General features: G+C 37.8%; 1 protein-coding gene across 1 annotated transcript in view; it reads left to right on the top strand.

Moving 5' to 3' along the window:
- Positions 1–12409, top strand: part of LOC104406895 (dystonin-like) — a 69877-nt gene that overhangs the window by 33512 nt on the left and 23956 nt on the right. The window contains exons 22-28 of the mRNA XM_010016011.1: positions 425–553; positions 3667–3837; positions 5144–5299; positions 5533–5739; positions 7443–7562; positions 11695–11864; positions 12191–12350. Of these exons, the coding sequence (XP_010014313.1) occupies positions 425–553; positions 3667–3837; positions 5144–5299; positions 5533–5739; positions 7443–7562; positions 11695–11864; positions 12191–12350 (1113 nt within the window). The remainder of the gene's footprint in view (positions 1–424; positions 554–3666; positions 3838–5143; positions 5300–5532; positions 5740–7442; positions 7563–11694; positions 11865–12190; positions 12351–12409) is intronic.

The following is a 12409-nucleotide window of genomic DNA, read 5'->3' as shown; positions in this document are numbered from 1 at the left end:
AACCATGATGCAGACACTCCTGAATTTGGAGAGTTTCAATGCAGCTGTATCTTCCACAGCTGATCACTTTTCTATTGCTGATGAAGGGTGAAATTCTTATATAGATACATTATTCAGGGAAAAGAATGATCTCAGAGTTGCTAATTTAGCCTGCTTTCAAGATTTCCATGGGGTTTGGTTTTTTTTTTATCATTTAGATTGGATTGAGCTGGTTTAAATTTTGGGTTGTTTTTTCCTTTGGGTTTTCGGGGGGTTTTTTTGTTTCTTTTTGTTTGGTGGGGGGTTTTTTGGTTTTGTTTTGTTTAATTTCCTTTGATTACTGCAAATACCTGATTAAATCTGTTGCCAGTATACTTCTTCATCTGAGCTGGTATTAGAATGGAGAACTTTTAAGTAAGGTCTAAAATGATGTGGTGTAATTTAGGCCCAAGGTTTCCATGGTGAAGTTGAAGATATGCAGCAATGGCTGACAGACACAGAACGTCAGCTGTTGGCATCAAAACCTGTTGGAGGCTTACCAGAAACAGCAAGAGAGCAGCTTAATGCCCATATGGTAAGTATCAGTATTAGAATGTTTTGCAAATTGCATTTCATGACTAACTATCTTTCGAGAGTGTTTATGGTAAATACAGAGCATGTTCTATATATCACAGTGTGTGTACAGTATCTTAAAAAATTTTAATAGCCTTCAAAACAATGCTGTTATTTTCAGTGTCAGAAAAGTAGCTGCTTGGGAGATGCCCAAAGCTGACCCATTAATAGTGTTGAGACAGAAATAAAAGAATTTTTCCGTCTTTATTCTTAGAAAGAAAAGTAGAAAGTGGTTATAGATTTTTCAGTGATTCTTATTCTTCTTTTCCTTCTGTCCTCATTTATACTTTCCTGAGGCATGAAGATGAATCTAAAAGTGGTTCACATTCATTGGGCTTTGCATTAAAAGACTCAATCCTTTATTCTGTATCTAACCAAAGCTGACATTAAAGTCATCATTATCAAAATGTAATGACTACAGGCTCATATAAAGACTCTGCTTTAGAAATGTCAAGCTGATCAGGATGCCCGAGTTATTCCCTTCCTGCCCTTCCTTTCTCTTTAAGAAACGTTCTGTGGAGTTCTCTGCCCTGTAGAACCACAGGGCGTAAAAAAAGACACTTAAATTGATGTCTTACCTCAGAGGAAGGTGGTTCATAGTGCTCCATTCATGTAAAATCATGCTGTGCTGTTAGGCCAGGATATAAACTCAAACCAAGTGATCTAAACTCCTGACCTCCTGGCTCAGATGTAACAGTGATATCTACTGAACTGTCCTTGAACTCAAATAAGCCTGTGACTATTTGTCATAGCTTTAAAAATCAGATTTATTTTGGAATGATGCTGAAGATCCTTGCCCACCAATGTGGGGCACTCTTTTTCTCTTACGTTTTTTTTTTACTCCAAAATTTACCAATAACTATTTTTGAGAAGCAAAATAATGTAAAGTTTTAAAATCAGTTATGATAGGAAATTATGACAACACAGAAATAATCTTGCATTTTTGAACCCCTCCAATCCTTCTGTTTTTGTCTTAAAGGGAGAAAAAAAAAAAAGCAAACCCCAACCCTTTTTTTCTTTCTTTCTTTTTCTGTGGGGTTTGGCCATAATCAGGATTCTGTGAGAGCCAGTGGAGCTCTTCCCATTTTTTTTTTCATCCTGGACTTAGTCAGATCAAGATCAAAAAAATTGCCTAGAAAATTTCAGGGTTTTCTTTGGTACATTCTTCTAATATACAGATTTTCTATACTTACACTTACAGATAGATTAGTTAAGGAAGCTTTAAACTGAATGTAGTATTACAGTTGGAACAAATATGAATGTGTTCCAGTAACATGTACTCTATGTACAATCATTTCCTAAATGTACATGTACATTTCAAAGATTATTACTAGCATATAACTGTAGGCATTGAATTGTCATCCTTTAATGTATATAAACCTTAAAATAGAGGGCTTGATTTCAGTATTTCAGTTTAGTTAAAGCCCAGTGCATCTGTGTAAATTCTCTCTCCCCCTCTCCTTTTCCCTCTCTGTTTTTGTTTTGTGGCAGCTGAAATGTTGAGGCCACTTGTCATATTGAGTACTAGTTACCATAAGTTCCACATTCAGACTTGCTTCTAAGTGATATAAACCATGTTAATTTGTGACATGAAGCTGAAGAAAGTTTTGCACTATATTTTAATCTGATTCTCATTGGAAATAATGTTATGAACTATCTTCTTGAGTTATAAGGTCTGTTTCTACAGATGAGAATAAAAGAGCACACAACCATAATCAGTTCGCAGATGGAGTTGGGATTGGGCAACATTTCTAGCTAAGGCAACTGCAGGAAAACAAAAGATATGAAGAGACATTACAGGACACCAGCAGGGAAGGGTCTTAAGAAAGAGAGTTGTTTGGCTCTCCCGGTGCTGCTTAGAACATCTCTCTCTTTTCTCTTACAATAATTTTTTTTAGTTCTTACTTTAAGAAGAACTTTGTTTCTGCCCTCTTAAGAAAGGCAGAAGTCACACTTCTGGTAACAGTGTGACTGCACTGCAGATACAATCACTGTGATGAGCCCCTGCCTTAGGCTGAGCCCAGCCACAGTGTTTGGGGCCACTCCTGCCACACACTCCTTGCTGTGTGTGACCTGACCTGTGCTCCTTATGTTTACTTTTGAAGGGTTCTTGTGCTGCAGTAAAATAAGATGCTCTGGGGAGTTACGGAAACCAGAAATACTGTAGGGAGATTGGGAGGAAGCAGGCTAGATGACACCACTGTTCATAGTCCTCAGAAAGCAAGAAGCTTTCTGTCTTGTTAAAATCTTAGCTCATAGTTGAACCTGCTTCCTGCATTGCTTTGCCCTCCTCTGTGATTAGGTACAACCCTGTGCACAGTTCTGTCTTAACATAAAGAAAATGTTGGGTTTGGGCTCTTGTCCTGGGAATCAGAGGAAAAAGTTTTTTCCTCCTATTTGTAAGCTGCTTACTGCTCATCTCCTGGAAGATGTTCCTCATTTTGCAGTCAGCAGCAGCTTCATTAGTACGTTTTGTATGGTCTGTTCCAAATATTGAACATGGCCTTCTGAATCATAGGAATGCAATACACCTCATTTTTAACATGGTTAAAAAAGAATAGTTAGTAGAATAGTTAGCAAGTAAAACAGTTGTTACCATTATTCTACCAGCTTCCTTTGTATGTGTAAAATCTCTTCAGTGCTCTTCTGTGGTGAAGGAAGGAAGATAGAAAACAAAAGAGACAATGTACAATAAAGCAGCCCTCCCAAGTTGTCCCACCCACTTTTGAAGGTGTATTGGATTGGTGTCTGGGCTTTCAGCACACTATATTATGCAGACACTTTCTGTGTTTCAGATGGACTTTAAACCAATGCAAATCTTGTGCAATAGACACATAGAACTTTCTTTGCCAAGCTTTGGATCTTAGAGAAAATGTCTGACAAACAATACAAGTTCTCATTTCCTGAAGAATCAGGCCCTTTCTTTGCTCATTTGGCTTTTTATGATTTACATGTTTCCTTTATTAGCCTTAATCATATGCCCTAAATGTTGAGGGAGGAATAAATGTTATCCTAGCATTTGTAAAAAGTATTGAATTTCTACCTGACTTATTTTTTGGTGCTTGCTTTATTTAGGAACTTTGTGCTGCCTTTGAAGCCAAAGAAGAGACATATAAATGTCTAATGCAGAAAGGCCAGCAGATGCTCGCAAGATGCCCAGAGTCTGCTGAAACAAACGTTGAGCAGGACATAAATAACTTAAAAGAAAAATGGGAATCAGTACAAACAAAGCTCAGTGAAAGAAAAGTATGTGTTTTTACATAAAAATAGAAGTGTAAATCATGTATGTAAGAATGTTAATGTTCAGTGTGTTATGCATACCTATTTGCTTGATCTTTAAGTTTAAATTCAGTTCTAGAGACAGTTATGCAAAATGCATTGGTGTATTTAGAGAGTACTGGGGAAAAATGGGATTCAGGAAGGTGATTATCCATAATTTGAAGGGAGGATGTTTGAGAATGGCACGAGTCTGTTCCATATGTTCCATAGAAATAAGTTAAATGATACTGATAATGCTCAGGGCTTTTCTGGTTTTTATTTCAGTAATCGTAGACATGAGAGAGTGAATAAAATTATTTGATCATTCAAGTTTCTCTCCTTTTCAGTACAGAATCGCTGCATTAATTTTCCTAGCTTTTATCCAGTTCTTTTTTCTTAAACTTCCCAAATGCTTGGCCATTTGCCATGTACTTCAAGTGACTACCTTCTGTTCTAACATAGATCAATGGCATGATTTCACCGATATGCAACATAGGTTTTCTTATTATGCATTTCATTTTGCTTTCATTCCTTCACGAACTATAGTCCATTTGTTCTACCTCAATCAAACAATGAAGAATATCAATAATTACAAACAGGGTAACTCTTTGTACAGCCCTGATATATATAAAGCACAAATATTTAACTCACAGTGTAGTCTTATTTTAATGTAAGAGTGCTGGTGTCTCGTAAGGTAACTGTATAATGTAAGAACGTCAAACTAATTAATACCCAATATAAGCACCTTCTTGCAGGAAGCTGTAAGGTTAGAGTGCTCAGCTGTGCCAGCAGTGCAGTTGTTTGAAAATCACTGACTGCTGTCTCATGATCAATAGAAACTCTGTATTCAAAATTCAGGCAACCTAAATGGCAGTTGGACTTTATTAGAAAGAAGTGGTCTGAGCAAACTTGTTCTTTGTTCTACTGGTTTTGATCTGAAATTGGTAAATCTATATGTCCTGTTAAGATTAAGTAGTAGAAAATGTAATGTTCTAATGTGGAAAATTTTACCTTGATACTAGGTGCTGTATTTTCTATTCATCTATCATGTGTAATTTTGCTGTTACTCTTCTATCTGTCTATCTCCTTTAATATACTCAAATGTAGGCTGTTAGTTTGGAACTTGAAAACTTTGAGTTGGAAAAAAGTTTTAAAATGCTAAACTAAAATGGTTTACTCCAAAATGCTGAACTAAAATGGTTTATTTGGCTGAAGCTCCTGCTTCAGTAATATCTGCTGCACAATATCAACTGCACAGTATCAACTGCTATTAAAGTATGACCTATCTTTACAGACCAAACTGGAAGAAGCCCTCAATTTAGCGATGGAGTTCCACAACTCACTTCAAGATTTCATCAACTGGCTTACTCAGGCTGAGCAAACTCTAACTGCAGCTTCTCGGCCAAGTCTTATCTTGGACACTGTCTTGTTTCAAATTGATGAACACAAGGTATGTAAAGAAACAGATGTGTAATGTTTTTCTCCCACTCTGTGGAGATACTTCAACAATGTCCAAATGAACCATGTAATTCTGGCACTTGAAGAAACATTTAATTTGTTTAGATTTGCATTTTATAGTCTTTCTTGCTACGTCATTCTTTTATCAGACTGGTTTTTTTTTCAGTGTTTACCCAGTGCTTGAGCAACATAATATTCAGAGTGATTTTCTCCCTTTTTTCCAAGGTTTTTGCCACAGAAGTGAATTCTCATCGAGATCAGATCATAGAGCTGGACAAAACTGGAACCCACTTGAAATATTTCAGCCAGAAACAGGATGTTGTCCTTATTAAGAATCTGCTGATTAGTGTACAGAGTCGATGGGAAAAAGTAGTCCAACGCTTAGTTGAAAGGGGAAGAGCTTTGGATGATGCAAGGAAAAGAGCCAAACAGGTAATTGGACAACAGCTGTTCTACACTTCTTTGAACTTAGCTGTAATTACATCCAGACTTGAAGAATATGGTGCCTTAAAGCACTTTCAAGTAAGTCTTGAGTTTAGCATAACAGACACTGTTGAGTTAGTGGAGCAATTTGTGTGATTCAATCATAGAGCACTTCATTTGGGAGGTGAAAGTGTCATTTTCAACCCGAGTGGTGACTTCTGTCTGCAATACAGGATAGTCTGAAAGAAGAAAGTTACAGTATGGCTTCCAGATGTATATTAGTGCCACCTATCCTCAAAAAGAAGTTTCACAATCAACCTGTTATATTTTAAGGAACGTGATGAACCCCTTTCAAATGATCTGTGGAAGTATCCCTTAGTATTTTCTTCTTGGTTTTGTCTTGTGCTCTGATTGATACTCATCACTTCCTCAATCTCTTATGTTAGTTACTAGACCAATATTTTCTGTGTGGTAAGATACCTCCATTTATTTTCTTTAAAACCTGGAGATTTGTTGGGGTTTTTTGGGGGGTATGGTTTGTTGGGGGTGGTTTTTTGGGGATTTTGTTTTTTTTTTTCTAATACAGTTTTCCTCACCAGGGAATATTCAGGTTTTTTCCTTAGATTAATATTCCCCTCACTGAGGAACATAAATGATAAGAAGCAAAATGTGTGAGAGGAGTATAATTTGTTTAAATATCAGTAGGAAGTTCTAGCTTCTTTTTATTCAAGTGAACATGACTATTCAAGATTTGGCGATGTTCACAGCCAAACCATGTTGCCATGTTTATGGCTACTACCACTCAGCTCAAAGAGTAAGAACTACTCTAAGCAATAAATGAGCGTATAAGCCAATCAAGTGATACTTGTTTTCCAGCAGTTTCTTTTGTGCATTCACACACACAGCAGTTCTGTAATGAGACACCAACCTCTGCAGAGCAGGGAAGGAGTACTGAAGGGTACAGGTGTCAAGGCCTGAGCCACAGCCCTAAACAACAGGATCCAGGAGCCTTGAGAGATTTCTGAACTAGTTTCTGTGCTTATGTCTGTAGGCATCCTAGGCAAGAATAATTTTCAAAAGAGGCAGAGAGAGAGAAACAACCGGCTTAGAAAAATTGAATCCCAAAGGGATGGCACTTTGTGAAAGCTGGTTGAATCTTTAGTCTTTCCTTGCTTCCTTCCCTGAAGCACTCTTTTTGTTGAGACAGGAAGGAAGATCAAGAATCTGTTCCTTGCCCGTCAAGATAGCATTTGATATAATGAGGGCATTTATGAGTGTCCCAGAGAAAATCTTGGGCATTCATCCAGACAGTTTCCCTAGTGATTTACTACTATTATGGGACATGTGGATATGTTGTCCCCCGTAGGCAATAGCTAAGCCCCATTCTTGTTGTATTTACTAAGAATATAGGAAGCTAAATGAGCAAGGCATCAACAGAAGTTACGACTATGTCTCTGAAAAATACATGCTGTGTATGTAGGTCATGTACTTTAAAGGTTGCTAATTCACCTGAGAGAAGGGAGGCTAAGTCCAGTGGGCATGTGGTTAGAATAGTCCTTTTTGAGATACCAGGGAGAAAAAGCACACCAAATCTTTCCGAAGTCTGCCAAATACTTGATTAGCCTGTAGAGAATTGGTTGGGATTTAATGTTTTCAGGCTGTTCTATGAACCAGTGAATTTTAAGTTCCATGCAAACCTCACTTCCCTGCAGTTCCATGAAGCCTGGCACAAACTTATGGAATGGCTGGAAGAGTCAGAGAAATCTTTGGACTCAGATCTTGAAATTGCAAATGACCCTGATAAAATAAAGATGCAGCTCGCACAGCATAAGGTGAGTCATGAGCGATGGCATACAAAGTGCCCAGTGAGGTGGAGGTAAGCCTTTCAGCTTTGTACTGTTCAGTCAGCAAAGGAAGTAGATTTGTGGCCTCGTTACAATGGAGTGCTTATTTGCATCAAATTAAATGATGGTGTGTTACAGGTGAGGAGTGGAAAAAAACTTTTCATGGTGTCTGGTCTGTAGAGGAATAATAATACAGGACCATGGAAACTTTAAAAAGCAAGGTAATACTATCTCAGTATAGGACTCTCTGAAGAGGTTTTATTACAGGGATTTTTCAGTCCTTAACCCACAAATTTAACGGTTTTTATCTAGAAAGTACAGTGACACCTTCAGTAGCAAAAGTGGTATCTCTTCATGGGATTCAAAATTCCAGGACCAGCTTTCCACAAACCCAGCCACTGTAGGTGAAAATGTAAAAATCTCCCTGACTGACTTGCCTGTGCAAACAAATAATGATAATATAACAGCTCTGTAGTTCCATCAGACACAGAACAAAAAGAAAGACATAAGAAGTCTTTACTCCATTTTTACTTTTGAAAAGAGCCTCGAATAATATATTACTGAGGATCAAGTAGGTGAGTGGTAGAATCCTCAGGGACAGACTGTATCTCAAGATTTATCTTGGAGCAGTTTCATCAGAGACAGAATATTGAGAGATCATTAATTTTTCTGCATTTTGACATGTATTTTCTTCTACTTTTCTTGTGAGTTTTACTGTTCTCCATTTACTGTTATTTTTTCATTCTGCACAATATCCCTAAGGGTTTGCATATCTAATTTTTTCCTTTTCAGTGTAGCTTCTGATGATTGCTTTTACTTACCTCCAACAAGTTTTGCCATGTTTATTAATGATTGGTTACTGCATCAGTCTGCTTTATATTTTTGTCATCTCTCAGTTTACATTATGATTTAAGTATTATTTATCAACTAGGAAAGCATTCTCCTTTAATACGGCTAAAGTTGGCTGTTGGTCAAGCAAAAAGTAGTTCTGCCTATGTTTGCTGTAAAAGCTTCTAGATCAAACCTACATTAACATTGTTATGGAAATGCTGCAGTTTCAGTTTGTTCTGGGATTGCTGATGCTGCCAGAATTTGAAGTCAGCAGTGGGAATTGAGGAAAAAATCTTGCTGTTATGATAGTCTTTCTTGTCTTCTCTGACTGTATTGGTCTTTTAATCATTTCACTCCTGTCTTTATGTCAGTTCAAACTCCTCACGAGTACAGTCAACACACTGCGACTTTGCTTTGAGGTCCTTTCAGGACTCTACCTGTGTTCTTCTCCCCTCTTCTGAAATGTTAAACTTGATAATACCACTTGTTCTTTATACCTACAGCAGTATGATTTATGAGTGCAGGCTTCCTCACATGGACTGGCAGACTCGTCGCTTCTCTCAGTGATCTCTTTTCTTCAGCTTCTTTTCATATAAAATGCCTGCAAAGAATAGCTACTTGAGTTGCTTGAATCTCATTAAGGAATGGGATGGGACATTAGGATTGAAACGGGCAGTTTGGAGGAAAAAGATGAATGTGTGTGAGAGAGGGAATTCTGTGAACTTTGTGACTTGAAACTTCAAACAGTCCCCCCCCTTCATGAAATCAACTCAATTGTTTTTTAATGAGCTGTCAAACCTCCAAACACTGCAATGTCCTTCCTTGTATTTTGTGTCTTTTCCTTCTACTCCCACATATACCCTCTGTGTCTGTCTTTGTCTTTCTGTCCAGCCTTGAAGGTTTCCTTGCTCCATTTGGTTAACGATTTTGCTATCTGAGCTGAATGTGTGCTGTAAGGAATAATTTGGACTCACTTCTTGCCAGTTGTTACTGCCAAAAGAAAAAAAAGTCACTGGAAGAGAAAAGCCAAGATAATATGTTTTCTCTTTCACTCATATCTAGCGTGTTGCCAGGGACTTTTGGGGGTTATTCATGGTCTGTTTATCAGCAATTTTTTCTCATTTTTAGAACTCAGGAATGGAAAAACCCATTCTAGGTCACCAGTCCATTCCTGTGCTAATGCTCAATGTTCCTTTCAGTACATTTATATGAACCTGGATAATTTTATCTCTATGTTCCCATCTTCCTTAAAGGGAAGGTAGATAGATGAACAAAATCTCAGTAATTAATTTACCTGTCTGCTCTGGGCAGCTTAAACCAAAATCGACTCTCAGTTACATCTCTGTGAAATAAAATGGAAGTAGATGTGGTACAGTGTGTGTAGTCTCTCAAAGAATGAATTGATTGCAACCCTTTGTTCACCTTTACATCTGTTTTACGTGTATGATACTTCTCTGGCAGGAATTTCATTGTGTTTCCTCATGCACAGCATGTCACACTGTACATGTAGTGTTAAGTAGTTAACAAAGTCCATGGATCAAAAGGAGTACAGACACACTTTGCATTGAAGGAACTTTTATTTAAAAAAAAAGAAAAAGGTTATTTTCATTTTGAAAATTGTTTTTATTTTTATCGTAGTTTTAGCTTGACAGTGGTGTTTGCATTCTTTCTTAAAGTGTGTTTCCTTGTTCTATATGAGGAAAATAAAAGGACAGTAAGGAAATACTACATGACAAAACAAATGTTTTTGGTTTTTTTCCCTAATGAATTCTGATCCACAGTAGCCTGAAAATGCCTTAAAGTAAGGACAATACAGTGCAAAATACCAAGCAAGTTTTAAAAAAGGAACCTTGGATCACCCTGGGTAAAGTGTCACACTGTCCACATGGCATAACCCAGTGTCTACCTCCTATTTAAGACACCTCCATTCCACCTAAGCTTTCCCTGACACACATTCACGTCTAAAAAGAGCAGATAACTATGTGGATGCATGGGGAAATTGGTGGAAGAGTTGAGAGTTGCTGTGGCACAGGTTGGTGTGGGCCAGCTGGGAACAGTTTGACAGTCGGAGGTGAGCGGCTGTGCATGTTCTGGCAGTGACCATGAGGAATCCTTGCAGCCTTTACTTGCCTGAGGATTTACTGTGAGGTATAAGTGGTAACTGTTTCCTTGCTGGATGTGATGGTACTGAATGTTGCTCTGAACCAAATGAAAATCTGTTTCAGCAAACATTGAGCAAAAACTCTTTTGGCTTTTTGTGGAGGTTAAAAAAAAAAAAAGGAAAAGAAAAGGAATATTTGTTCAATTCTCTATATATAACTGTCTTAAAGCAAATTTGTGGCTTTTTTCCTTCTAAACTGATTTCCTGCTAGTAGTTTACAAAGGGGTGAAATAAAAGACTTCAAGCATTGCTACCATTTAAAAGTTGCTGCGTTGGGCTGGTTTTGTCTTTTGGCAGTGTTCCTTTGTTTAATTATTTACTCTGTCAGTTGGTGAACTCCTCTGCGGTATCAGATGAGCTGTGTTTCTGTGTGTTCCTCTGTGCCTGTGGAAAGCGTTCAGAGGCTTTTTGCAGAAGGAGCTGTCATAGCTGGCAGGCAGATGCAACTGCTGTGTCACTGTCATCTTCCAAAGTCCCTGGATCACAGAAACCTGCTTTTGATCATGATTTCCAGCCCAAATTGAGTTACTGGATGTCACCTGTCTGCGTCTTTGCCTGGATCTGTACACATTTGGCAACAGTTCTTCCCGGTTACAGTGTTTCAGTTTTAGGGCAGTTGAATGCTTGTGGTTGGAGGTTTCCCAGCTTGACCATGATGGGCTAAAACAGAATGACCTTTGTAGCCATTGGGGTGCTCAACACTGGCTTGACATCTTAGTATATAAAAATATAGTGTGAAGACTACTCAGTTTATGGCTTCCAAAGTAGCAGTTCTTTCACATTCTTCTGACTACCAGGCAGCCCCTTGCTAAAATTTAGGAATATGATGGCAGGATAGGAATCATTGCTCTCACTGAAGGAGGGATTTTCCAGAAGTTATTCCAGTGTGTATAGAGCTACATTCCCAGAGAGGGACAAAAGTTAGGGATTCTGCTCCTGTCAAGCCCTATATAATTTCAGGTGCCCTGTGGGACTAGCAGACCAGGAATTTTGCAACCAGTTTAAAATTTTCTTGTAGCAACATCTACAATTTCCATTGCAAATAATATGTCCAGAATTGATTAGTTAACTGTGGCTTGTAAGCAGTTAATGCTGTATGGGTGTTTTCTTTTTCTTCTGTATGTATAGGAATTCCAGAAATCTCTTGGTGCCAAACATTCTGTGTATGATACCACAAATAGGACTGGACGCTCCTTGAAAGAGAAAACCACCTTGGCTGATGACAATTTGAAACTTGATGATATGCTGAGTGAACTAAGGGATAAGTGGGATACAATTTGTGGAAAATCAGTGGAAAGGTAATTGAAAACCTATTTAATTATTCAGCAGATAAGAAAAAGGCTTTATAGAATTCTTTTGGCTTTTGTTGTGTGAAAGTAAAAGCAGAGTGGCTAGCTTCTTTGATAATTAAGAGTGCCAAAGCAGTAAAATACTAGAAATGCATATTCTCCTGATAGCATGGAAGAGGACTGGGGTGAGGGGAGGGGTGGGCCCACTGTTTAAAAAAAGGAAACACCAATTTAAAGCTCTCAGTTGTTCTTATTTTATGGTGAAAATGTTTTCTTAAAGTGAATGATTAGTGTGTGTGTGTTCATTTTAATTTCTTATTTTTTTTCCCCCCCAGACAAAATAAACTGGAGGAAGCCCTTTTATTTTCTGGACAATTTACTGATGCTCTGCAAGCTCTCATTGACTGGTTATACAAAATTGAACCTCAGCTAGCAGAAGATCAACCAGTACATGGAGACATTGATTTAGTGATGAATCTGATTGACAATCACAAGGTAATTCCAAAAATACTCTTTTTTAATAACTAAACTGGTCATAAGTGCAGCATTTTAAT

The sequence above is a fragment of the Nestor notabilis genome, unplaced genomic scaffold (assembly GCF_000696875.1).
Source record: "Nestor notabilis isolate BGI_N333 unplaced genomic scaffold, ASM69687v1 scaffold15106, whole genome shotgun sequence".
Classification (NCBI taxonomy): domain Eukaryota; kingdom Metazoa; phylum Chordata; class Aves; order Psittaciformes; family Psittacidae; genus Nestor; species Nestor notabilis.
Note: the sequence above shows the minus strand (reverse complement) of the source record. Positions and strands in the feature narration are given on the sequence as shown.